This window comes from Rutidosis leptorrhynchoides, chromosome 2 (assembly GCF_046630445.1).
Source record: "Rutidosis leptorrhynchoides isolate AG116_Rl617_1_P2 chromosome 2, CSIRO_AGI_Rlap_v1, whole genome shotgun sequence".
NCBI lineage: Eukaryota > Viridiplantae > Streptophyta > Magnoliopsida > Asterales > Asteraceae > Rutidosis > Rutidosis leptorrhynchoides.
In genome coordinates, this window is record NC_092334.1 from 102,409,773 (window position 1) to 102,436,624 (window position 26,852).

The following is a 26,852-nucleotide window of genomic DNA, read 5'->3' on the forward strand; positions in this document are numbered from 1 at the left end:
CATAAAGCCAAGAAGGGAAACCACTAGTTTCGTCAGGCAATAAAAAACAGAGCATCCTCCCTGCCCAGGTCCCTACACCCTCCAATCAGCCTATGCCAGCTATTTGCGTCTCCACCCCTTCGATGTTGCAGCTGCATCAGGCACGTACAACAGGTATAGAGCTGCGGTGTATTTTTATAGATTACCTAATTATTCATGTTCACTCCTTTTTGTTAATAACCCGCTTATGCATTAGCTATTGCAACCCATCCAATTCGAATGGGCCTGTTGTGCACCGGGGGGTCAGATTACCCTAAACAAGTTTTTTTTTTTTTTTTTCTAGAAGGGCAATTAACCCTAAACAATGTACCTATCTTATGAAGTTTAAAGGAATGAATTTATTTGAAAAGCAGTCAACTTATTAATTAAATTCTCATCTTCATCTTCTATCACTTGCTTATATAATGTAAGATCATGCATCCTTAACAATTACTTATATGATGTAAGACCTTGCATACCTTTTAAATTTTCTTACTTTAGATAAATAAAATTTACCATAATGACATAACATTATTAAGAAATTCAAATTTTTTGCGTATCTGAATATATGTTCCCCCCCCTCCCCCCTTCCTTTTTTTTTCGTTCCCCTTTTCCTTTTTCCTAGAAGGGCAATTAACCATAAACAATGTAGCTACCGAACTCAACACTTTAAAATGCAATTAATTTTCACTATTTTAATTAAATGCCAACTTACACCCATTCAAACATTTTTGCACGTCATTCCGCGCATCCACAGAGGCAAAAAGGGAAACCACCAGCTTCGACAGGCAATAAAAAACAGACCCTTCTCCCTGCCCAGGTCCCTACACCCTCCAAACAGCCTATGCCAGTTATTTGCGGGTCCTCACCTTCTATGTTGTAGCTACGTCAGTCACAGACAACAGGTATGGAGCTGCGGTGTATTTTTGTAGATTACCTACTTATTCATATTCACTCCCTTTTTCAATAATCCGCTTATGCATTACCTATCGCATCCCATCCACTTCGAATGGGGCTGTTATGAACCGGGGGGGCAGATAACCCTAAACAAGGTTTTTTTTTCCCACCCTAGAAGGGCAGTTGACCCTAAACAATGTACATATCTTATGAAGTTTAAGGAAATGAATATATATGAAACGGAGTCACCTTATTAATTAAATTCTTATTTTCATCTTCTAACAATTACTTACATAATGTAAGATCATGCATCCTTAACAATTACTTATATAATGTAAGCCCTTGCATGTTTTTTATATTTTCTTACTTAAGATAAATAAAATTCAAGATAATGACATAAAATTATTAAGAACTTCAAAATTTTTGACAAACTAAATATAGAAATGGATTGCTTTTTTCCCCCTTCTCCTATAACGGCAATTAACCCTAAACAATGTACCTATCCAACTCATCATTTTATAATGCAATTAATTTTTGCTGTTTTAATTAAATGATATCTTACATCGACTCAAACATTTTTGCAGGTCATTCCACCCATCCACACAGCCAAAAAGGGAAACCTCCAGTTTCGTCGGGCAATAAAAAACAGTCCCTACTCACTGGCCCGGTTCCTACACTCTCTAATCAACATATGCCAGCTATTTACAGCTCCTCACCTTCTATGTTTCAGCTACGCCAGACACAGACAATATGTATGGAGCTGCGGTGTATTTTTATAGATTACATAATCATTCATGTTCACTCCTTTTTGTCAATAGTCCACTTATTCATTGGCTATCACAAACCGTCCAATTCGAATTGGCATGTTCGCCCGCTAAACAGCACCGGGTGGGGGGGGGGGGTCAGATTAACCTAAATTTTTTCCCCACTACTCTAAAGGGGCAATTAACCCTGACCAATGTTCCTATCAACTCATCATTTTTAAATGCAATTAATTTTTCGTTATATTAATAAAACGCTACCTTAGACCCGGGGAAACATTTTTTCAGGTCATTCCGCCCATCCACACAACCAAAAAGGGAAAATTCCAGTTTCGTTGGCCAAAAATAAACAGCCCCTCCACCCTGCCCAGGTCCTTGCACCCTCCAATCAGCCTACGCCAACTATTTACGGTTCCTCACATTCTTTGTTGCAGCTATGTCAAACACCGACAACGGGTATGGAACTACACGTGTATTTTTATAGACTACATAATTATTCATGTTCACTACTTTTTTTCAATCATCCGCTTATTCATTAGCTATAGCAGGCCGTCCAAATCAGATGGCCCTGTTCACCCGCTAAGCAGAACCGGGGGGTCAGATTAACCCTAAACATTTTTATTTTTTTTCCCTAGAAGGGCCATCAACCCTTAACAATGTCCCTATCCAATGCATCATTTTTAAATACCCTTAATTCCCACTATTTTAATAAAATGCTAACTTAGATCCACACACACATTTTTGCAGGTCACTCCGCCCATCCATAAAGCCAAAAAAAACACCTTATAAAAAGAGCTTCAAGCTTATCAGGTCACTAGCTTCTGTTCTTACCCAACACATGATATATGAATATAATAACAATCTATTTCTAACATTATTGTATGCAACTTTTAGGCACTCATGTGGCTTACCATGATCAAGGCCCACCATCATACAGATGCTCAAATTGCAACGCAACAATGTGGTATCAAGAGAGGAGTAACAAACAGAAAAAGACAAGCAACCCTACCTTCTCACTATGTTGTCAAAATAGTAAAGTTCTATTGCCTCGCCTCAAAGACCCTCCTCCGTTGTTGAAAAAACTTCTAGACTATACTGACCCTACAACCGCCAAATTCAGGGAACAAATCAGAATTTACAATGGCATGTTTTGCTTCACATCATTTAGCGCTAAAATTGACCACTCCATCAACCGTGGAAGAGGACCATACACATTTAGAATAACTGGTCAGGCATACCATACAATGGGTTCTTTATTACCACAAGAAGGCAGCCAACCAAGATATGCGCAACTATACTTTTATGACACCGATAATGAATCCAGAAATCGCATGTCAGCTTTCCTAGATCCTCATTCAAAAGATCTCCTGGACAAAGCACTAATAATAGACATCATTAATATGTTGAATGAATTCAGCGCTGTTGCTCAAGCATTTCGAATGGCCAGGGATTGGTGCAACACCAACACATCAGCAGACTTTCAACTTCGACTCATAGGTAATCATAGCAGCTCACGCCAATATAACACACCTACTGTAGCTGAAGTGGCTGCATTGGTCACAGGTGATTTAGGCCACTCTTCTTCTACTAGAGATATAATTGTTAGCAAAAAAAACAACAAGCCACAAAGAATATCCGAATTACACATGCTCTACATGCCATTGCAATATCCTTTGTTATTCCCATATGGCAAGACTGGTTACCATGACCAAATACCGTACCATAATAATACTGGAAAACGACAAACTAACCGAGGTTATGTCACGATGAGAGAATTCTATTGCTATAGAATTCAGCAATGGGAAAATGAGGGAACCACCCTCCTTAGGGGTGGGCGATTATTCCAGCAATATTTAGTGGATGCTTTTACAGCTGTAGAAGAACAAAGGCTAAAATAGGTCCGGGCTTACCAAAATGACTTGCGTATCGACCTATACCATAACATATGTGATGCTGTTACATGAGGAGATACCAAGGCTTCATCAATTGGTAGGAGAATAGTTTTACCATCTTCGCATACAGGGAGCCCACGTTATATGATCCAGAACTATCAAGATGCTATGGCTTTATGCCGGGAATATGACAACCCCGATTTGTTCATCACCTTTACCTCTAACCCTAGATGGCCAGAGGTGGAAGGTATGATTTGCTATTGAAAGGACCCGTTCATATACATTATAAACGATTCACAATAGTTAATTACATCGCGAGGTATTTGACCTCTATATGATACATTTTACAAACATTGCATTCGTTTTTAAAAGACAAACTTTCTTTATATCGAAAATTGTCAGGCATGCATACCATTTCATAATATCCACTATCCAACTATAAATTGACTTAATAATAATAATCTTTGATGAACTCAATGACTCGAATGCAACGTTCTTTGAAATATGCCATGAAAGACTCCAAGTAATATCTTTAAAATGAGCAAATGCACAGCGAAAGATTTCTTTAACACCTGAGAATAAACATGCTTTAAAGTGTCAACCAAAAGGTTGGTGAGTTCATTAGTTTATCATAATCATTCATTTTCATCATTTTAATAGACCACAAGAATTTCATTTTCAGTTCTCATAAATATACGTCCCATGCATAGAGACAAAAATAATCATTCATATGGTGAACACCTGGTAACCGACATTAACAAGATGCATATAAGAATATACCCTATCATTCCGGGAAATCCTTCGGACATGATAAAAACAACATCGAAGTACTAAAGCATCCGGTACTTTGGATGGGGTTCGTTAGGCCCAATAGATCTATCTTTGAAATTAGCGTCAATTAGTAGATCGGTTTACTAATTCTTAGGTTACCAAGCAAAAGGGGCATATTCGGATTCGATCATTCACCCATATAATGTAGTTTCAATTACTTGTGTCTATTTCGTAAAACATTTATAAAAATTGCGCATGTATTCTCAGCCCAAAAATATAAAGGGTAAAAAGGAAAATGAAACTCACCATACTGTATTTCGTAGTAAAAATATATATAACGTCATTGAACAAGTGCAAGGTTGGCCTCGGATTCATGAACCTAAATTAATTATATATATTTATGTGTTGGTCAATATTTGTCTAACAAATTAGGTCAAGTCATAGTGTATCAAAATCCTAAGGCTCGAGAATAATATGTAAAGGTCAACAAAAGTCAATTTGACTCAAAATAATTTCCAAAATCTATACATGATTAATATATAGTTTAAATATCGTCGTTTTATATTTTTAAATATTTTTAAAAGATTTATTAGAGTAAATAATATAATTCATTTATTAATAAATAAAATTTTATATTAAAATTTATATAATAAAATATACTTTTATATATATTAAGTAATAAAATTTATAGAGTTCATTTAATATCATAAAGATAATATGATAGGTATTATTAAAGTAATTTTATTACACGTAGTAAAATATGTTTGTATCACATATTTATTTGATAAAATAATATCTATAATAATAGTAAGTAAAAGTTATATTATTTTGTAATAATAATTATTATTATTCTATTAATAAAAATATCAATATTTATAATTACTAAAAATGACATTATGATAAAATGATAATTCTAATTATGATAACTTTAATATTTACGATACTTTTTAATGTTAACTTTAAAATAATAATTCTATTTAAAATGATAATAATAATGATATTTTATAATAACAATGACATTTCTATTAAAATGATAATTTTTGTTAAAATGATAGTTTTTAATACTAACGATACTTTTAATAATAATAGTAATGATAAAAATAATAAGAATGATAATTTTATCTAAATCAATATCTTATAATATTTTAATTTCATCATGATACTCATACTCATTATTTCCTAATCGTTTTGTTTAATAGCTTTTAATCGTCTTTTATATCATGTTCATAATAATGATAATAATAGTAATCAAAATAATTAGGTGTTACTAATATTAGTTTTAATTACAATAATACTAATAATGATAATTACTATGATATTATTAACGATAATACTAATAGATATTTTAATGATAATAATTAATAATAATAATAATAACAATAACAATAACCATTTTTAAATAATGATATATATATTAATAATGATAATAATGATAATAATAATAATAATAATAATAATAATAATAATAATAATAATAATAATAATAATAATAATAATAATAATAATAATAATAATAATAATTAGATAATAATAATAATAATACTAATTATAACTTTAACGATAATAACGATAGAAATAATAATAAAAATAATAATTTTTAATGATAATTCCTTTTATTGATAATGATAATAGTAATAATAATATAAAACTAGAGCGACGATAATAACGACGATAATAATAATCATTTTTAATAATAATACAAAAATTCAATTGATTATAACTTCAAATCCGTTCATCGAAACCATTCGATATCTAAATGAAAAGTTCTTAATTTTTCGCTAGCTTTCCAACGACATGCATATCTTCATACGTAACTAATTCATGATTTAACATATCCTATCTAATGGCAATATCAAAAGTACAAGCATGCATAATCCTATATTCTCGAGCACTAGTCAGGGATACACTATTAATATATAAAAATTAAATTATGACTACTCACGTATCAATATTGAGATTCAATATTGTAGGAAAAGTACGTAGACGCAACGGAGATGATAAACACTAGTTTGACTTACGAGCAATACTCCCGAACCATACCCATAACCTCCATAGCTATAACTCATAATTTCCTTAGCTCTATCCCGCTCGAAAAACAATTTCGAAATCACTCGGACAGCACTCCGTCGTAATATTTTATGTATACTAATAATATCTTGCAATAATACGGAGTAAATATATATATGTAAATCGATTGAGAGAGTTTAGAGAAAATATTTTCAAGTTTCTATGAAATAATGAAGCCTATTGAATTCTATTTATAATAGATTTTTGAATTATTAAAGTGAATTATTAAAGTATGAATTATTAAAGTGAATTATTAAAGTATAAATTATTAAAGTGAATTATTAAAGTATGAATTATTATAGTGAATTATTAAAGTATGAATTATTAAAGTGAATTATTAAAGTATGAATTATTAAAGTGAATTATTAAAGTTAAAGTAAAGTTAAAGTAAAGTAAAAATAAAGTAAAGGTAAAGTTTAAGTATAGTAAAAGTATAAAACTATGTACATATAATACGCGTATAAATATATATAATATTAATTTAAATCGTTATATATACTTAATAAAATAAAATATAAATATCGTTATCTTTATCATACTGGTTAAGTAATGAGTTGTCAAAAGTGGTTCTAGATATTTATAAAAGTTATATACGTTTTAATAATAAAGTTCTTTTTAAACTGAAAATGTTTTTGTACGTTTGAAACTAAATCAAATAAATATGATAATTTTGTTTTCCAAAACTAAATATATTTAAGAATTATTTTGTTTAAAGGTTAAAATAATGGAAATCGTTATATCATAAAATGTTTTAGAAAAGTAGAATCATATATATTCATAATAGGTTTCAAGTTTTTAAATTACAGTCTGTTGGTGAAGCATGGGATAAAATCCAAAGGTTAAATAAACGTATGAAATCATCTTAATGAAAAATGTCGAGTTACTTAACTTGTCGATATCCAACATCTAAGTTATTTACACTCCACGTTCTTACTTATAAATCACTTTACCATTTTCCGACTGTTGTCAAAAAGAATAGATTTCTTAAATCACAGTGGACCTCATAACATAGACCCGTAATCATATCGCAACGTATCTGATAAATCAGTAATTTGATATTATCTTCTAATTCCGTTGATTAATATTAGAATATATTTTGAAACAAATACGTTTATTAAAAGTATTATACGCCTAATACTTTGTTAATGTTTTCAAGTTATAATATATACATGTGATGACCCGGAAATTTCTGACCAAATTTAAACTTTATCTTTAAATGATTTAATGTTTCCGACAGGATAAGCAAAGTCTATGAAGTTGAATTTCAAAATTTTAGAACTGTTTCATGTATTAAATTACATTTGACTGCTCTCGACGATTCATGAACAATTATATGTATGTATGTATATATATATATATATATATATATATATATATATATATATATATATATATATATATATATATATATGTGTGTGTGTGTGTGTGTGTGTGTACAAGTAAAATGACTTTGCTACAGTAAAATACTATTTGCTACAGTAAACACTATTTGCTACAGTAAAATACTATTTGTTACAGTAAAACACTATTTGCTACAGTAAACACTATTTGCTACAGTAAATACTATTTGATGTCGACGAACTAGCAAACAAAAACAGGATAAGGCGGCCATGCGACCGCATGGCAAAAACACTGAAAACTCATGCGATCGCATGGAGTCAGATTTCAGGAAAAGTCTATAAATTGAATTCGATTTCTGTTCGTTTACACACACATATATCTCTCTATTATTTATATTTATATTATTATTTATATTATTATTATTTTTATTATTATTATTATTAAGATTAATATTATATTATTATTATTAATCTTATTATTATTATTAGTAATATTATACATAAAATATTACGACGAGGTCATGAGCGTGTCACTTTTAAAATGGGTTTTCATACGGGATAAAGCTAAGAAAATTATGGGTTATTACTAAGGGAGGTTATGGGTATTGTTCGAGGGTTATGCTCGTAAAGTCAAACCTAGTGTTTATCATCTCCGTACGTCTACGTACTTTTCTGAAATATTGAATCACAATATTGATACGTAAGCATTTATATTTTATCTTTTATAAATTAATAGTGTATACATATCTAGTGCTCGAGTATATATATTTATACATGTTTGTATGTTAAATTTTGTCGTTAAACAGTTTATAATAAATCACGAATTAAATACATATATTACGGGTAAAAGGTATATGATATACATGTTTTCGGAAAGCTGGCGAAAAATCAATAGCTTTTCATTTAGATATCGAATAGTTTCGAGGAACGAATCAAAAGATATGGTCAACTGAATTATAATTGACATTAATTGGAATTGCTTTTTGAATCTGCAATTAATACTTAAACAACTTGTTTACGAGATTGATAAAATGGATTTTTGAATATTACCAACCGAGTAAATGAATCCTTATATAAGGTACGTCTCGTTTGTTGAACTATTGTCAAAATTGACTTTTTGAAACAACTTTGAATAACTTTTGTATGTCAATTTCGAGCATTAGGATTGTGATACACTATGACCTGACCTAGCTTGATAGACATTTATTGACCAGCATATGTTCTCTAGGTTGAGATCTACGATTATTTGTTATTCCGGGTTTTGGTCACATTACGATGAACAACTTTATGTGCTGCTAAGGTGAGTTTCATTTGCTCCCTTTTTAATTGCTTTTGAAATCTATATTTTTGGGCTGAGAATACATGAACTTTGTTTTAAACGAAATGGACACAAGTACATACTAAATTCTACACTGAGTTTGAACCGAAAATCCCTTAGCTTTGGTAACTAGTAACTGCCAGTTATAAGAACTGGTGGGCGCGAGTAGTAGTATATGGATCCATAGGGCTTGATATCCCCATCCGAGCTAGAGCACTAGCCTTTTAACGGACGTATGCTATTTGAGAAGCGTACACGTTGGTTTGCGTGTATTATTAAGATGATTATACAAAGGGTATAAATTATATATACGTTAAGTTTAGTTACCAGGGTGCTCAATTTCGTAGAATATTTTGATAAACGTTTCTGGATGAAACAACTGAAATCTTGTGATCCATCTTTATATACAGATTATGCGAAACATACAAACTATGAACTCAACAACCTTTGTGTTGACACTTGTTAGCATGTTTATTCTCAGGTTCCCTAGAAGTCTTCCGCTGTTTGCTATTATGATATACAAGCTATGTGCATGGAGTCTTACATGGCATATTTTTTAAAAAAACGTTGCATTCACCAATTTATCACCATGTACCTTATTTTGACTGCATTGTCAACGAAAGTACTATTGTAAACTATTATATACGGTGATTGTCTATATGTAGAAATCATCAGATGTCAAAAACCTTTGATTTAAATATACATTTATGGTGTGCCTTTTCAAAAGAATGCAATGTTTACAAAACGTATCATATAGAGGTCAAATACCTCGCAATGAAATCAATGAATAACGTGTTCGTCCATATGGATTTGGAGCGATCGTCACAGTTGGTATCAGAGCGTTGGTCCTAGCGAACCAGGTCTTGCATGAGTGTGTCTAACTGATAGTTGTTAAGATGCATTAGTAAGTCTGGACTTCGACCGTGTCTGCATGTTAAAAGTTTTGCTTATCATTTCTTGTCAAAAATTACATGTTTATCATTCTTAAGTCTAGACATATTTTACTGCATTGATTGCATGAATAGTGTATAGACAAAATTCATATCTTAACGTATCTGTTACTATAAACTTTGACTGCCATCTTCCGAAAATTTCTCCGTAATTTACGAAATTTTGGTATTATATATACATATGTAAATTATGTATTGAAGAGTACCAATCTAAATTCTATAATCTATTTCATATCAAAAATCAACTATCTAATTATACAAGATGGATCCCGTATCCAATTCAAATTCCTTAAATTCTGACAGCTATTCCGATATGGATATTCACCTGAACTCTGAAGAAAGTGTAACCGGAATGGATCAACCAATTAGCCATCATCTATTCTGGATGAATTGGGGATGGGTTCGTAGCCTACTTAATTTTTGGAGACAAGAAGAAGGCGATCCCTTCCATCCACCACATTGCCCTCTTGGCGAAGAACCTGAAGCACTTACCGGCGAACCTGTTAATAATACCATTTTCTCTCTCATCTCCAGAATATCTCATCATGATCATATACTCTCTCAAATTCTGGTTCTTATTCATCCGCTCGTCCGAACAACTGATCATCCCGGTATAATAGAAGAAGTCAACGAGCTTCGCGCTCGGGTAGTGGCTTTGGAGAATATGGTGCGAAGGTTACAAACACCAGCAGCAGCACCAGCAGCATAACCAGTACCACCATCGTCAACAACAACAGTACCATTACCACCACTAACAACCACATCCGCATCCCACACCTCAATATCACATCTAAAAACTGTACTTCGGATATCAACATCATACGCACCGTAGATACCAAGGAGTGCCAACAACAATAAATGATGAAGTACTGATTCATAACTTCATCAAAGAAATATTCTACGGTGATTATGTAATCTCTAAAATCTTAGAGATTATTTATCCCAGTTCTAACCGTAAATCAGATAAATAGAAGGAAGAATAGAAACCCTGACAAGAATGATGCGTAAGGTACAAGCTAGACTTGTTTTACCAACAGCATCAATAGTACCCTTAGCCTCACCAGCACAGTTAGTGCTGTCAACATCTTTAGAATCATCAGCACCTCTAACATCACAAGCTCCGCCAGTTCAAGAAAGCACCGTGGATATTATTACAAGTCAACAACGCGTATATTTGTATCAACGAGTTATGAAATATTAACTCATTCCCTCTGAAGAATTTATATGTATATCTTATATATATTTTAAAACCATCATAAATCTTTTCGTACTAAGCTATTAAGTATGAATTGAAAAAGGGTAAATACTACTCGGTTAAATTCATATTACTAATATGCTATGATGTACATCCTTCGTTAACAACTTAACCTTCATTAACTACAATCTCTGGTTCAATCTATAGAATTCCATTTCATAATAAACCAAGTGTATTAATCAATTACATAATTGATTTTACATTTTCAATCTCAATATACTCGAAACTTTTCAGAAAACATCATCTGTGCCTTGTAAGCTTCACAAAAATTCCACGAGCACCAACATCCTTCACCGAGGAATATCAATAAGAATAAATAATGAAGTATCGATTACATTAGAGAAATACTCTGCAAAGATTATGTAATCTTTAATGTTTTAGAGATTAATCATTTCTAAGTCAAGCCGGAAATTAAATGAGCTTAATATGATATTAACTCATTAAATCTGTGTTACATCTGAAGAAAATATACATACATATATTTTCATAAAGACGGTAATAAAAATTCTTTTGTACAAAGTATTAATTGTGAAATCTTTAACGGGTAGGTAATACCCGGGAAATATATAAGTTCGTAATTAATATGTTACACTGTACATTCTTCAACTTTGATTCAAAAATTATTAACAATGCTCACAACGATATACAATCGTTTTCATACAAATTCGATTACATATTGACGGATCAGAATCCAAGTCATAACTCTGAACCAGTGACATCATTCTTAGATCTCGACATCTTTCAAAGCTATATTTTGACTTCAAAAATGTGAAACATCCTTTAGCATTGTTATTACTGAAAATAACCTTGCAATTTCTTTTCAAAGTATCCAGTATTATCAACTGTTCAACCAGTCAACGACGACCTTTCAGACTTGTAACTTTGGCATATACGTTTTTGTTATCGGGGAATCTTTCATGTTCCACCACATTAGCAGTAAATTTACCAACAACTTCATTGATCTTTGACCTTCCGAAAAATCCTTATACTCATTGAAACCGTATCATGTACTCATCCACATCTTGTAACGGCAATTGCCATACCAACTATCGGGAATTAGCAAGCAGTATTTTGAAATCTTGCAGCACGTCTACACCAACAGTTATATGCGTTCATATAACGTCTACCTCCTGGACTTACATACTTCGAATGTGAAGTTTCCGAAAAAAACACCCCAAACTATGAAACTAGTTCTCCGAATTTTGGAAAAATGTTGATGAAGCAGCAAAAATTGTAAACGACCTTAACAGTCAAAAGTTTGATGATAAAGAATAGTATGGTGGTAAAGCTGAGAAAAAGAGAAGGTTTGGAACTGAAAAACGGATTGAGTAAAGTATGAAAGAGGCTGTGAATAAATCACAAAGACTGAACCTGCCTTCAAAGAATACAAATGATTCAGTGTCTGCTGAAACCATTAGTAAGAACCTTACTTCTTATTCTAAACCTTCACAGACAGATTTTTCGCATCATCCTCTGATATTAGAAATTCTAAGATATCATCGTATCTTCCATTATAAATATCCTCCATATTTCTGAAGATCTTTTTTTATAACCATTCTTATCTGAAATCATTCATCTCTTCGCTCTATCTGTGTTACATCATAAAAGAAACTATTTTAGTTTCTAAAATCTGAAAAATTCGAAAAATAGATGTTTTGAAGTAATATTGGGAATTGAAGCATGGGTTAGTATTATATAATGACACTTGATCAACGTGATTATATTACAGTAAGTCATGCTGAGTTTCTAATGGAACGTGATAAAGGTTCACAGATCACACCCTCATCATGAACCATGTTACATAACTCTTTCATTCTATTTAACCTCTAAACATATCAAGAAAATATTTTTCTTGATGATTTGGTTTTTTCGAGGTATTTTGGTAATTTGACAAGTCAGATTGTGCCATTACCGTTTCTTTCTTAGAATATTAATTATGTTCATTTCAAAATCCATACCTACGAATTTTGGACCATTATTCGCTTGACTTAAAGTCGGGAAGAGAAAACGAAAGCATGAAGCTCCAAAATATAAAGGAGAATTTAAGCCCGATAACAACCCCAAAATTACAAACCGTGTATATCAATACGTATAGCAATATAAAGACACGGGAGAATGAAAAACACTATAACCCCAAGGTAATAGTAGAAGAGAATAACTTCCTCTGGTGGCAGATGAAAAAGAAGAATGAAGGATACGATAGCCAGGAAAATATCAAGAATCAGAACTGGATTAAGCATTTTCACAATCTATTGGGATGTATGAAATAAGAAAGAAGATTATAGGAGTGGTGAAAATAAATGAAACGGAAGAGGTCAATTTATAGCAATCGAGGCAGATTACGCATTTAATCAAAGAAAATCTTAATTTCTGCAAATTCCGAAGAATCAAATCTTATTTAGATTATGAAGATTTTCTATTCCTTAAATTCCGGAAATCAATCGTAACTACGTCAAAAGCTAAGACGAATCTCTATTCTTTCATTTCACTCTTTTACGATAACTTCTCTCATACGCTTCGAGAAATCGGATTGTTTTATCCATATAATTCAACGATGATAAAATTCTATTTATCAACTCATATTCATCATGAAAACATTTCTATTGTTAGCCATGACGACCTCACTTAAATTTCGGGACGAAATTTCTTTAACGGGTAGGTACTGTGATGACCCGGAAATTTCTGACCAAATTTAAACTTTATCTTTAAATGATTTAATGTTTCCGACACGATAAGCAAAGTCTATGAAGTTGAATTTCAAAATTTTAGAACTGTTTCATGTATTAAATTACATTTGACTGCTCTCGACGATTCATGAACAATTATATGTATGTATGTATATATATATATATATATATATATGTACAAGTAAAATGACTTTGCTATAGTAAAACACTATTTGCTACAGTAAACACTATTTGCTACAGTAAAATACTATTTGCTACATTGAACACTATTTGCTACAGTAAAACACTATATGATGTCGACGAACTAGCAAACAAAAATAGGATAAGGCGGCCATGCGATCGCATGGCAAAAACACTAAAAACTCATGCGATCGCATGGAGTCAGATTTCAGGAAAAGTCTATAAATTGAATTCGATTTCTGTTTGTTTACACACACATATATCTCTCTATTATTTATATTTATATTATTATTATTAATCTTATTATTATTATTAGTAATATTATACATAAAATATTACGACGAGGTCATGAGCGTGTCACTTTTCAAATGGGTTTTCATACGGGATAAGGCTAAGAAAATTATGGGTTATTACTAAAAGAGGTTATGGGTATTGTTCGAGGGTTATGCTCGTAAAGTCAAACCTAGTGTTTATCATCTCCGTACGTCTACGTACTTTTCTGAAATATTGAATCACAATATTGATACGTAAGCATTTATATTTTATCTTTTATAAATTAATAGTGTATACATGTCTAGTGCTCGAGTATATATATTTATACATGTTTGTATGTTAAATTTTGTCGTTAAACAGTTTATAATAAATCACGAATTAAATACATATATTACGGGTAAAAGGTATATGATATACATGTTTTCGGAAAGCTGGCGAAAAATCAATAACTTTTCATTTAGATATCGAATAGTTTCGAGGAACGAATCAAAAGATATGGTCAACTGAATTATAATTGACATTAATTGGAATTGCTTTTTGAATCTGCAATTAATACTTAAACAACTTGTTTACGAGATTGATAAAATGGATTTTTGAATATTACCAACCGAGTAAATGAATCCTTATATAAGGTACGTCTCGTTTGTTGAACTATTGTCAAAATTGACTTTTTGAAACAACTTTGAATAACTTTTGTATGTCAATTTCGAGCATTAGGATTGTGATACACTATGACCTGACCTAGCTTGATAGACATTTATTGACCAGCATATGTTCTCTAGGTTGAGATCTACGATTATTTGATATTCCGGGTTTCGGTCACATTACGATGAACAACTTTATGTGCTGTTAAGGTGAGTTTCATTTGCTCCCTTTTTAATTGCTTTTGAAATCTATATTTTTGGGCTGAGAATACATGAACTTTGTTTTAAACGAAATGGACACAAGTAAATACTAAATTCTACACTGAGTTTGAACCGAAAATCCCTTAGCTTTGGTAACTAGTAACTGCCAGTTATAAGAACTGGTGGGCGCGAGTAGTAGTATATGGATCCATAGGGCTTGATATCCCCGTCCGAGCTAGAGCACTAGCCTTTTAACGGACGTATGCTATTTGAGAAGCGTACACGTTGGTTTGCGTGTATTATTAAGATGATTATACAAAGGGTATAAATTATATATACGTTAAGTTTAGTTACCAGGGTGCTCAATTTCGTAGAATATTTTGATAAACGTTTCTGGATGAAACAACTGAAATCTTGTGATCCATCTTTATATACAGATTATGCGAAACATACAAACTATGAACTCACCAACCTTTGTGTTGACACTTGTTAGCATGTTTATTCTCAGGTTCCCTAGAAGTCTTTCGCTGTTTGCTATTATGATATACAAGCTATGTGCATGGAGTCTTACATGGCATATTTTTCAAGAAAACGTTGCATTCACCAATTCATCACCATGTACCTTATTTTGACTGCATTGTCAACGAAAGTACTATTGTAAACTATTATATACGGTGATTGTATATATGTAGAAATCATCAGATGTCGAAAACCTTTGATTTAAATATACATTTATGGTGTGCCTTTTCAAAAGAATGCAATGTTTACAAAACGTATCATATAGAGGTCAAATACCTCGCAATGAAATCAATGAATGACGTGTTCGTCCATATGGATTTGGAGCGATCGTCACAATACACATATACATATATAATCATGTTCGTTCAATTTAATGGTTCGTGAATCGTTGGAACTTGGTCGAGGTTTAAATGAATGTATGGACACAGTTTAAAATTCTTGAGATTCAACTTAACAAACTTTGCTTATCGTGTCAGAATAATATAAAGATTAAAGTTTAAATTTGGTCGGAAATTTCCGGGTTGTCACAGTACCTACCCGTTAAAGAAATTTCGTCCCGAAATTTGAGTGGAAAGGTCGTGAATGATAATAAGTATGTTTTCATGATGCATACGGGTTGAAAATTAGAGTTTTATCATCAGCGAATAATTTGGATAAACAGTCCATTTATATGAAGAGTACGAATGAAGCTAACATAGAAGAGTGAAATGAGTAAGTGTAGGTCCATCTTATCATTTGACGGAGATATGATTGATTTCCAGATTTTAAGGGATTTGAAGAAAATCTTCGTAATAAGATTTGATTCTCCTGTAACCAAAGGAATTAGGATCCGCTTTAAATGCGGTCGTCCATTTTAATTGTTCTGTCAGAGATTTTCTTATAAATTCACCTCCTTCGTTTCCTTACAACTCACACCTTCTGTTGATGCATTTTATACAAGTCCCTAGACATCTACCCACGTCCATTGCAGGTACAACAGTTTACAGGCCACCATGATTGCTCGTTATTATCCTATCCGTGTTTGTATGTGGTTACAGGAACTGCAGGAACGAGATTTGGATGTTTGACTATGTTAGATTTAGTCAGACGTACGAGTGAAGCCTCACTAGTACGGCTGATAGGCTCATACGCACGGTTGATGCTGAGCTAAGTCACAATTACAACCTAAATGAGAAGACACGAGTGAGTGATCACCCGTACGGCTGATGAAGCCAACTCATACGTGTGATAGATGAATCGTACGGGTGAGTCAACAGCAGGGGTATATAAAGTCTTATGTTCTTCATTTTAGGTTAAGCCTCTCATTTGTTACACACACTCAGATCAGGTGAGCTCCTCCGATTTTCTCTCAGTCCAAATCACCCAGGTGGTGAATAATAGCTCTAGGTGTTGATATAATCACACTTGATTTAGTTGTGGTTTGACTAAATTAATCCAAAAAAAATTAACCTATTCATTAGAGGGTTTGATTCACTTATTCCACCATTGTGTGAGTTAAATCTGTTGATTTCTAAGTTTTTAGTCATGTTTCATCACCTTCTATTCTTTCCCCCTCAACTCATATTTTAAAGTATTCATCAATATGCTCCATCCAGTTCTGATTCTTGATATACTTCTAACTTTCATATCGGTCATTCTTCTTTTTCATTTACTGCCGAAAGAATCTATTTACTTCTAATATACTCTTGGGTTTATAGTGTTTCTAGTTCTCCCGTGTCTTTATATTGCTATATGCATTGATATATATGGTTTATAATTTCTGGTTTGTGGTTGGGCTTTATATCTTCCCTTATATTTCAAAGTCTCTGCTTCTGTCTTCTATAATCATTGTCATTCACAGTTAATGCTCTCTTTTATTTGCTGCAATTTATACCCCAATTTCTATTTCGGAGTTTTGTCCTTTCGTTTCTTCTTCTTGCGATTAAGCACCGCTTGTAATGGTCCAGAATTCACAGATATGAAATTCGGAATAAACATTGTTAATGTTCTAGGAAGAAATTGTGATGGCACGATCTTGACTTGTCAAATTACCAGAATACCTTGAAAAAGTCCGAATCATCAAGAAATATTTTCTTGATATTTTAGAGGTTAAATAGAATACAAGAGTCGTATAACATGGCACATGATGATGTTATGATCTGTGAATCATCACGTTCCATTTAGAAACTCAGCATGACTTACTATAATATAATCACGTTGATCAAGTGTCATTATATTATACTAATTCATGCTTCAGTTCCTAACACTACTTCAAAATATTCCTATTTTAAACTTGAATGTTTCAGAATTTAGAAACTAAAATAGTTTCTTTTATGATGTAATACAGATAGTGCGAAGAGGTAAATGATTTCAAATAAGAAAAATTAAGAAAATATCTTCAGAAATATGGAGGATATTTATAATGAAAGTTATGATGATATCTTATAATTTTCTAATATCAGAGGATGATGAAGAATATTGTCCGCAAGGGTTTAGAGTCAGGAGAAAGATATTTTTTAATGACTTCAGCAGATACTGAATCATTTGGATTCTTTGAATGTAGGTTTCGTCCTTGTGATTTGTCCACAGCCTCTTTCATACTTTGCTCAATTCGTTTTCCAGTTCCAAAACATCTCCTTTTCTTCGCTTTGCCAACACACTATTCATTATCATCAAACTTTTTACTTTTAAGGTCGTTTTATAGTTTTTTTTTGCTGCTTCATCAACATTTCAAGAATTATTCTGCAGTTCAGGGTGTTTTTCAGAAACTTCACATTCGAAGTATGTAAGCCTTGGAGATAGACGTTATATGTATAACTGTTGGCATCAACATGCTGCGAGATTTCAAAATATTGATTGCTAATTCCCAATGATTCGTATGGCAATTCTCGTTACAAGAGGCAGATGAGTAAATGATGGGGTTTTCATAAATATAATGACTTTTCGGAAAATCTCAGATTATTACGGTTGAAGATAAGTTTACTGCTGATGTGGCGAGATATGAAAGGTTCCCCGGTAACAATGGCGAAAGGGCAACATATATATCAAGATTATGATAAGGCTACTCCGAATGAAAAATCGAAGTTGTCTTGCTGGAGCTGTGATAGAATTTGCTACTTTGAAAAGGAATTGCAAAGTTATTTTTGCTAATAAATGCCAAAGGATCTGACACAGATAGGTGTTGAATTATGACTTTAATTTCGAGAGCTTTTTAAGTACATGACTGTGGGTAATATGTGGTTGAATCATCATCTAGATTGCTCATTATTTGAAGTGTCTTCAAAAATTTTCTAAGGGTTTGAACACAGATTGTAATCGTTAATATACATTTGATGTTCTAACACAGTTTTGAAGTCAAAGTGTAATTTTGAAAGATGTAGGAATCTAAAAGTGATGTCTTCTGTTAAATTTTGACTTGGATTTTGATTTGTCAAAATCAAAATATGTAATCTAATTTGGATGCGAATGGTTGTTTTGATTTCTATGAGAGAATGTATATCATTGTGAAAGTAATGAGTATAGTTGATGATTTGTTGAATCGGGATCGAAAAATGTAACATATTAATTGTGAAATTATATATATATCTCTCGGGTATTACCTAACCGTTAAAAAAATTCACAATTAATATTTTGTACAAAAGAATTTTATTACAGTCTTTGTGAAAATATATATGTGTATATTTTCTTCAGATGTAACATAGATTTTATGAGTTAATATTAAATTAAACTCATTTGATTTATGATTGAAACTAGAATTGAGAAATCCCTAAAACTTTAGAAATCATATAAGTATTTCTTCAATGATATTGAAAGTATGAATCAATACTTTGTTATTTGTTGAGGCGTGATGTTGGTTTTCGTTAAATTCTTGTGAACTTCGCAAAGTACGAATGATGTTATCTGAAAAGTTTCGGGTACATCGATGGTGAAAGTGTAAAATCAAATACATACTTGATTTATTATGAATTGGAATTTGTTGAATTGCGACAGAGATTGTAGTTAACGATGGTTAAGTTGCGGGCGAAGGACGTACATTATTGCATATTTGTAATATGAATTAACCGAGTAGTTAAGATTCACACACAATAGCTTAGCACGGAAAGATTTTTTTTTTTATTTCAAAATATATATATATATATATATATATATATATATATATATATATATAAAATATACATATAATTTCTTCAGAGGGAATGAGTTAATTCTTCATAACTCGTTGATACAATATACGCGTTATTGATTAGTAATGATGTCCACAGTGATTCTTGAACTGACGGAGTTTGTCATGTTATAGGTGTTGTTGATTCTGATGTTGACTGTACTGACGATGCTGGTGACGCTGATGGTACTGTTGATGCTGTTGGTAAAACAAGCTTAGCTTGTTAATCACGCACCATTTTTGTCAGGGTTTCTACTCTTCCTTCTATCATTTTGGTTCGCTTAACTGATTTTTGGTTAGGGCTAGATTAGATAATCTCTAAGACTTTAGAGATTACATAATCACCGCGGAATGTTTCTCCAATGAAGTTATGAATTAATACTTCGTCATTTATTGTTGTTGGTACTTCTTGGTATCTATGGTGCATATGACGTTGATGCTAGTGGGACAGATTGTGAAGTTGAGGTTTACAACGCGGTTGTGGTTGGAGGTGGTAATGGTACTGTTGGCGTTGATGATGGTGGTACTGGTTATGCTGCTGGTGCTGCTGCTGGTGTTTGTAATCTCTGCACCATATTCTCCAAAGCCACTACCCGAGCGCGAAGCTCGTTGACTTCTTCTATTACACCGGGGTGATTGTCAGTTCGGACGAGTGGATAAATAAAATCTAGAATTTGATGTAGTATGTAATCGTGATGAGATACCCTGGAAATGAGAGAGAAAATGGTGTCTCGAACAGGTTCGCTGGTAAGTGCTTCAGGTTCATCACCAAGGGGGCAATGTGGTGGATGGAAGGGATCACCTTCTTCTTGTCTCCAATGATTGAGGAGGCTACGAACCCATCCCCAATTCATCCAGAATAGGTGATGACTGATTGGTTGATCCATTCCGGTCACACTGCTTTCGGAGCTTGAATGGGATTCCATTTCGGAATCCGAGTGACTTGAACTGATGACAAATTCCATTTCGTACGATTGGATAAAGGATTTTTGGATATAAAATGATTTTCCGGCTATCGGGTGGTATTCTATTTACATAGGATATCTATATATATATATCAAAAGATTTCATAGATTACGGAGGAATTTGCGGGATATGTCAGGCAAAGTTTAAAGTAACAGATACGATAAGATATGATTTAGCAGATACGCTAAGATATGAATTTTTGTCTATACACTACTCATACAATTAATATAGCAAGAAGTGTGTAGACTAATAATGATAAGCAGGTAATTTCCTAAGGATGATAAGCAGATAATTTCCGACTAGAAATGATAAGCAAAAATTTTGACATGCAGACACGGTCGAAGTCCAGACTCACTAATGCATCCTAACAACTTATCAGTTAGACACACTAATGCAGACCTAGTTCGCTAAGACCACCGCTCTGATACCAACTGAAAGGACCCGTTCATATACATTATAAACGATTCACAATAGTTGATTACATCGCGAGGTATTTGACCTCTATATGATACATTTTACAAACATTGCATTCGTTTTTAAAAGACAAACTTTCTTTATATCGAAAATTGTCAGGCATGCATACCATATCATAATATCCACTATCCAACTATAAATTGACTTAATAATAATAATCTTTGATGAACTCAATGACTCGAATGCAACGTTCTTTGAAATATGCCATGAAAGACTCCAAGTAATATCTTTAAAATGAGCAAATGCACAACGGAAGATTTCTTTAACACCTGAGAATAAACATGCTTTAAAGTGTCAACCAAAAGGTTGGTGAGTTCATTAGTTTATCATAATCATTCATTTTCATCATTTTAATAGACCACAAAAATTTCATTTTCAGTTCTCATAAATATACGTCACATGCATAGAGACAAAAATAATCATTCATATGGTGAACACCTGGTAACCGACATTAACAAGATGCATATAAGAATATACCCTATCATTCCGGGAAATCCTTCGGACATGATAAAAACAACATCGAAGTACTAAAGCATCCGGTACTTTGGATGGGGTTCGTTAGGCCCAATAGATCTATCTTTAGGATTCGCGTCAATTAGTAGATCGGTTTACTAATTCTTAGGTTACCAAGCAAAAGGGGCATATTCGGATTCGATCATTCACCCATATAATGTAGTTTCAATTACTTGTGTCTATTTCGTAAAACATTTATAAAAATTGCGCATGTATTCTCAGCCCAAAAATATAAAGGGTAAAAAGGAAAATGAAACTCACCATACTGTATTTCGTAGTAAAAATACATATAACGTCATTGAACAAGTGCAAGGTTGGCCTCGGATTCATGAACCTAAATTAATTATATATATTTATGTGTTGGTCAATATTTGTCTAACAAATTAGGTCAAGTCATAGTGTATCAAAATCCTAAGGCTCGAGAATAATATGTAAAGGTCAACAAAAGTCAGTTTGACTCAAAATAATTTCCAAAATCTATACATGATTAATATATAGTTTAAATATCGTCGTTTTATATTTTTAAATATTTTTAAAAAATTTATTAGAGTAAATAATATAATTCATTTATTAATAAATAAAATTTTATATTAAAATTTATATAATAAAATATACTTTTATATATATTAAGTAATAAAATTTATAGAGTTCATTTAATATCATAAAGATAATATGATAGGTATTATTAAAGTAATTTTATTACACGTAGTAAAATATGTTTGTATCACATATTTATTTGATAAAATAATATCTATAATAATAGTAAGTAAAAGTTATATTATTTTGTAATAATAATTATTATTATTCTATTAATAAAAATATCAATATTTATAATTACTAAAAATGACATTATGATAAAATGATAATTCTAATTATGATAACTTTAATATTTACGATACTTTTTAATGTTAACTTTAAAATAATAATTCTATTTAAAATGATAATAATAATGATATTTTATAATAACAATGACATTTCTATTAAAATGATAATTTTTGTTAAAATGATAGTTTTTAATACTAACGATACTTTTAATAATAATAGTAATGATAAAAATAATAAGAATGATAATTTTATCTAAATCAATAGCTTATAATATTTTAATTTCATCATGATACTCATACTCATTATTTCCTAATCGTTTTGTTTAATAGCTTTTAATCGTCTTTTATATCGTGTTCATAATAATGATAATAATAGTAATCAAAATAATTAGGTGTTACTAATATTAGTTTTAATTACAATAATACTAATAATGATAATTACTATGATATTATTAATGATAATACTAATAACTATTTTAATGATAATAATTAATAATAATAATAACAATAACAATAACCATTTTTAAATAATGATATATATATTAATAATGATAATAATAATAATAATAATAATATTAATAATAATAATAATAATAATAATAATAATAATAATAATAATTAGATAATAATAATAATAATACTAATTATAACTTTAACGATAATAACGATAGTAATAATAATAAAAATAATAATTTTTAATGATAATTCCTTTTATTGATAATGATAATAGTAATAATAATATAAAACTAGAGCGACGATAATAACGACGATAATAATAATCATTTTTACTAATAATACAAAAATTCAATTGATTATAACTTCAAATCCGTTCATCGAAACCATTCGATATCTAAATGAAAAGTTCTTAATTTTTCGCTAGCTTTCCAACGACATGCATATCTTCATATGTAACTAATTCATGATTCAACATATCCTATCTAATGGCAATATCAAAAGTACAAGCATGCATAATCCTATATTCTCGAGCACTAGTCAGGGATACACTATTAATATATAAAAATTAAATTGTGAGTACTCACGTATCAATATTGAGATTCAATATTGTAGGAAAAGTACGTAGACGCAACTGAGATGATAAACACTAGTTTGACTTACGAGCAATACTCCCGAACCATACCCATAACCTCCATAGCTATAACCCATAATTTCCTTAGCTCTATCCCGCTCGAAAAACAATTTCAAAATCACTCGGACAGCACTCCGTCGTAATATTTTATGTATACTAATAATATCTTGAAATAATACAGAGTAAATATATATATGTAAATCGATTGAGAGAGTTTAGAGAAAATATTTTCAAGTTTCTATGAAATAATGAAACCTATTGAATTCTATTTATAAAAGATTTTTGAATTATTAAAGTGAATTATTAAAGTATGAATTATTAAAGTGAATTATTAAAGTATGAATTATTAAAGTGAATTATTAAAGTATGAATTATTAAAGTATGAATTATTAAAGTGAATTATTAAAGTATGAATTATTAAAGTGAATTATTAAAGTTAAAGTAAAGTAAAAATAAAGTAAAGGTAAAGTTTAAGTATAGTAAAAGTATAAAACTATGTACATATAATACGCGTATAAATATATATAATATTAATTAAAATCATTATATATACTTAATAAAATAAAATATAAATATCGTTATCTTTATCATACTGGTTAAGTAATGAGTTGTCAAAAGTGGTTCTAGATATTTATAAAAGTTATATACGTTTTAATAATAAAGTTCTTTTTAAACTGAAAATATTTTTTGTACGTCTGAAACTAAATCAAATAAATATGATAATTTTGTTTTCCAAAACTAAATATATTTAAGAATTATTTTGTTTAAAGGTTAAAATAATGGAAATCGTTATATCATAAAACGTTTTAGAAACGTATAATCATATATATTCATAATAGGTTTCAAGTTTTTAAATTACAGTCTGTTGGTGAAGCATGGGATAAAATCCAAAGGTTAAATAAACGTATGAAATTATCTTAATGAAAAATGTTGAGTTACTTAACTTGTCAATATCCAACATCTAAGTTATTTACACTCCACGTTCTTACTTATAAATCACTTTACCATTTTCCGAATGTTGTCAAAAAGAATAGATTTCTTAAATCACAGTGGACCTCATAACATAGACCCGTAATCATATCGCAATGTATCTGATAAATCAGTCATTTGATATTATCTTCTAATTCCGTTGATAACTATTAGAATATATTTTGAAAAAATACGTTTAAATAAAGTATTATACGCCTAATAATTTGTTAATGTTTTCAAGTTATAATATATACACATATACATATATAATCATGTTCGTTCAATTTAATGGTTCGTGAATCGCTGGAACTTGGTCGAGGTTTAAATGAATGTATGGACACAGTTTAAAATTCTTGAGATTCAACTTAACAAACTTTGCTTATCGTGTCAGAATAATATAAAGATTAAAGTTTAAATTTGATCGAAAATTTCCGGGTTGTCACAGCCACATCGAGGGCCAAAAAGCGCCAGACCGCCCAGATATCGTTGCAAGGCTATTCAAACAAAAGCTAGACGAACTCATGCGCGATATAATGAATGTCCACATATTTGGAAAATGCGAAGCAGGTCACTTTTATTCCCCTTAATTTTTTAATTATTTATTTATTTTTTGAGTTTCCTTATTTTTTCCTCCTTATAAAATTGTATCTAAATTATATCCTCTTAACGTTACATTTCCCTATGCATTAACATTATAGAATCAATATTTCTATAATGCAGGTATATGTATCATCGAATTTCAAAAACGCGGGTTACCTCATGTTCATATGCTGATATGGTTAATGCATGAGTACAAATGTAAATCACCATCTGATATTGATGAGATCATTTCCGCGGAAATACCCTCTCAAATAGAGGATCCAGCGGGATATAAAGTGGTCACCGAATACATGTTACATGGACCGTGTGGTGGAAAACACATGGACGCAGCTTGCATAATTGATAGGAAGTGTTCAAAACATTTCCCTAAACCATATTACGTGGAGACAACGATAGATGAAGATGGGTACGCAAACTATAAGCGCCGCAACAATGGGATCAAAGTCAGTAAAGGGAAGGCAACACTTAACAACAGTTTCGTCGTCCCTTACAATTGGTTTTTGCTACTCAAATACAATGCCCATATAAATGTCGAGTGGTTTAATAGATCTAAGGCAATTAAGTACTTATTTAAATACTTAAACAAAGGGCCAGATAGAGCAACAATCGTTATTCAGGAGAATCTCAGGCCGACTGGTGAATCATCTGCCGAAACAATAATTGAGGTAGACGAAATCAATAATTACTTGGATTGTCGTTATATATCTCCATGTGAAGCTGTATGGCGGTTGTTTTCATTCGACATCCACTTTTTAAAACCATCAGTGTTGAAATTATCCTATCATCTACCAAACCACCATACAGTTACACTACACGATTCAGAGAGCCTACATGCGCTGCTACATAAGGAAAGTATCAAAGAAACGATGTTCACCCAATGGTTTGAGCTTAACAAGCGTGAACCAAATGCACGAAAACTGACCTACGCAAAAATACCTACACATTATGTTTGGAATCAGACTACAAAAACATGGGAACCAAGAAAACAACGGGGTTGCATAGGCCGTATTTTGTATTCACACCCCGCCTCTGGAGAAAGGTACTATCTAAGAATGTTGTTAAACATAGTTAAAGGTCCTCGCTCTTTTGCAGACTTCCGCACAGTAGATGGAACAATACACAACACCTTTAAAGATACCTGCTTTGCATATGGACTGATTAACGACGACAAAGAATGGGCAGAAGAAATATCAGAGGCAAAGTTATGGGCATCCGGTGCTCAACTTCGGGATTTGTTCGTCACCATGTTACTTTTTTGTAATGTCAGCCAGCCACTCAAACTATGGGAAGTTAGTTGGGAAGCATTATCAGATGATATCCTGCATAAAAAACGAATACAATTAAGGTATCCAGAGATGATCCTCACCGAGTCACAGATTCAAAATTATTGTTTGGCGGAAATACAGATGCTTTTAAACAAAAACGGAAAGGCATTATCAGATTTTCCAGACATGCCCCAACCAGACCCGTCCCTCCTAACCCAGCTAGACAATCGTTTAATCTGA

At 31.5% G+C, this 26,852-nt stretch overlaps 1 protein-coding gene across 1 annotated transcript; it reads left to right on the forward strand.

Annotated features, from left to right (window-relative positions):
* The first annotated feature begins 3,798 nt into the window (after positions 1-3,798).
* On the forward strand, positions 3,799-26,852 carry LOC139888144 (uncharacterized). Its single transcript, XM_071871175.1, has 3 exons — positions 3,799-3,815; positions 25,193-25,314; positions 25,468-26,852. Exons 1-3 carry the CDS (start codon positions 3,799-3,801, stop codon positions 26,850-26,852), a joined length of 1,524 nt encoding a protein of 507 aa, XP_071727276.1.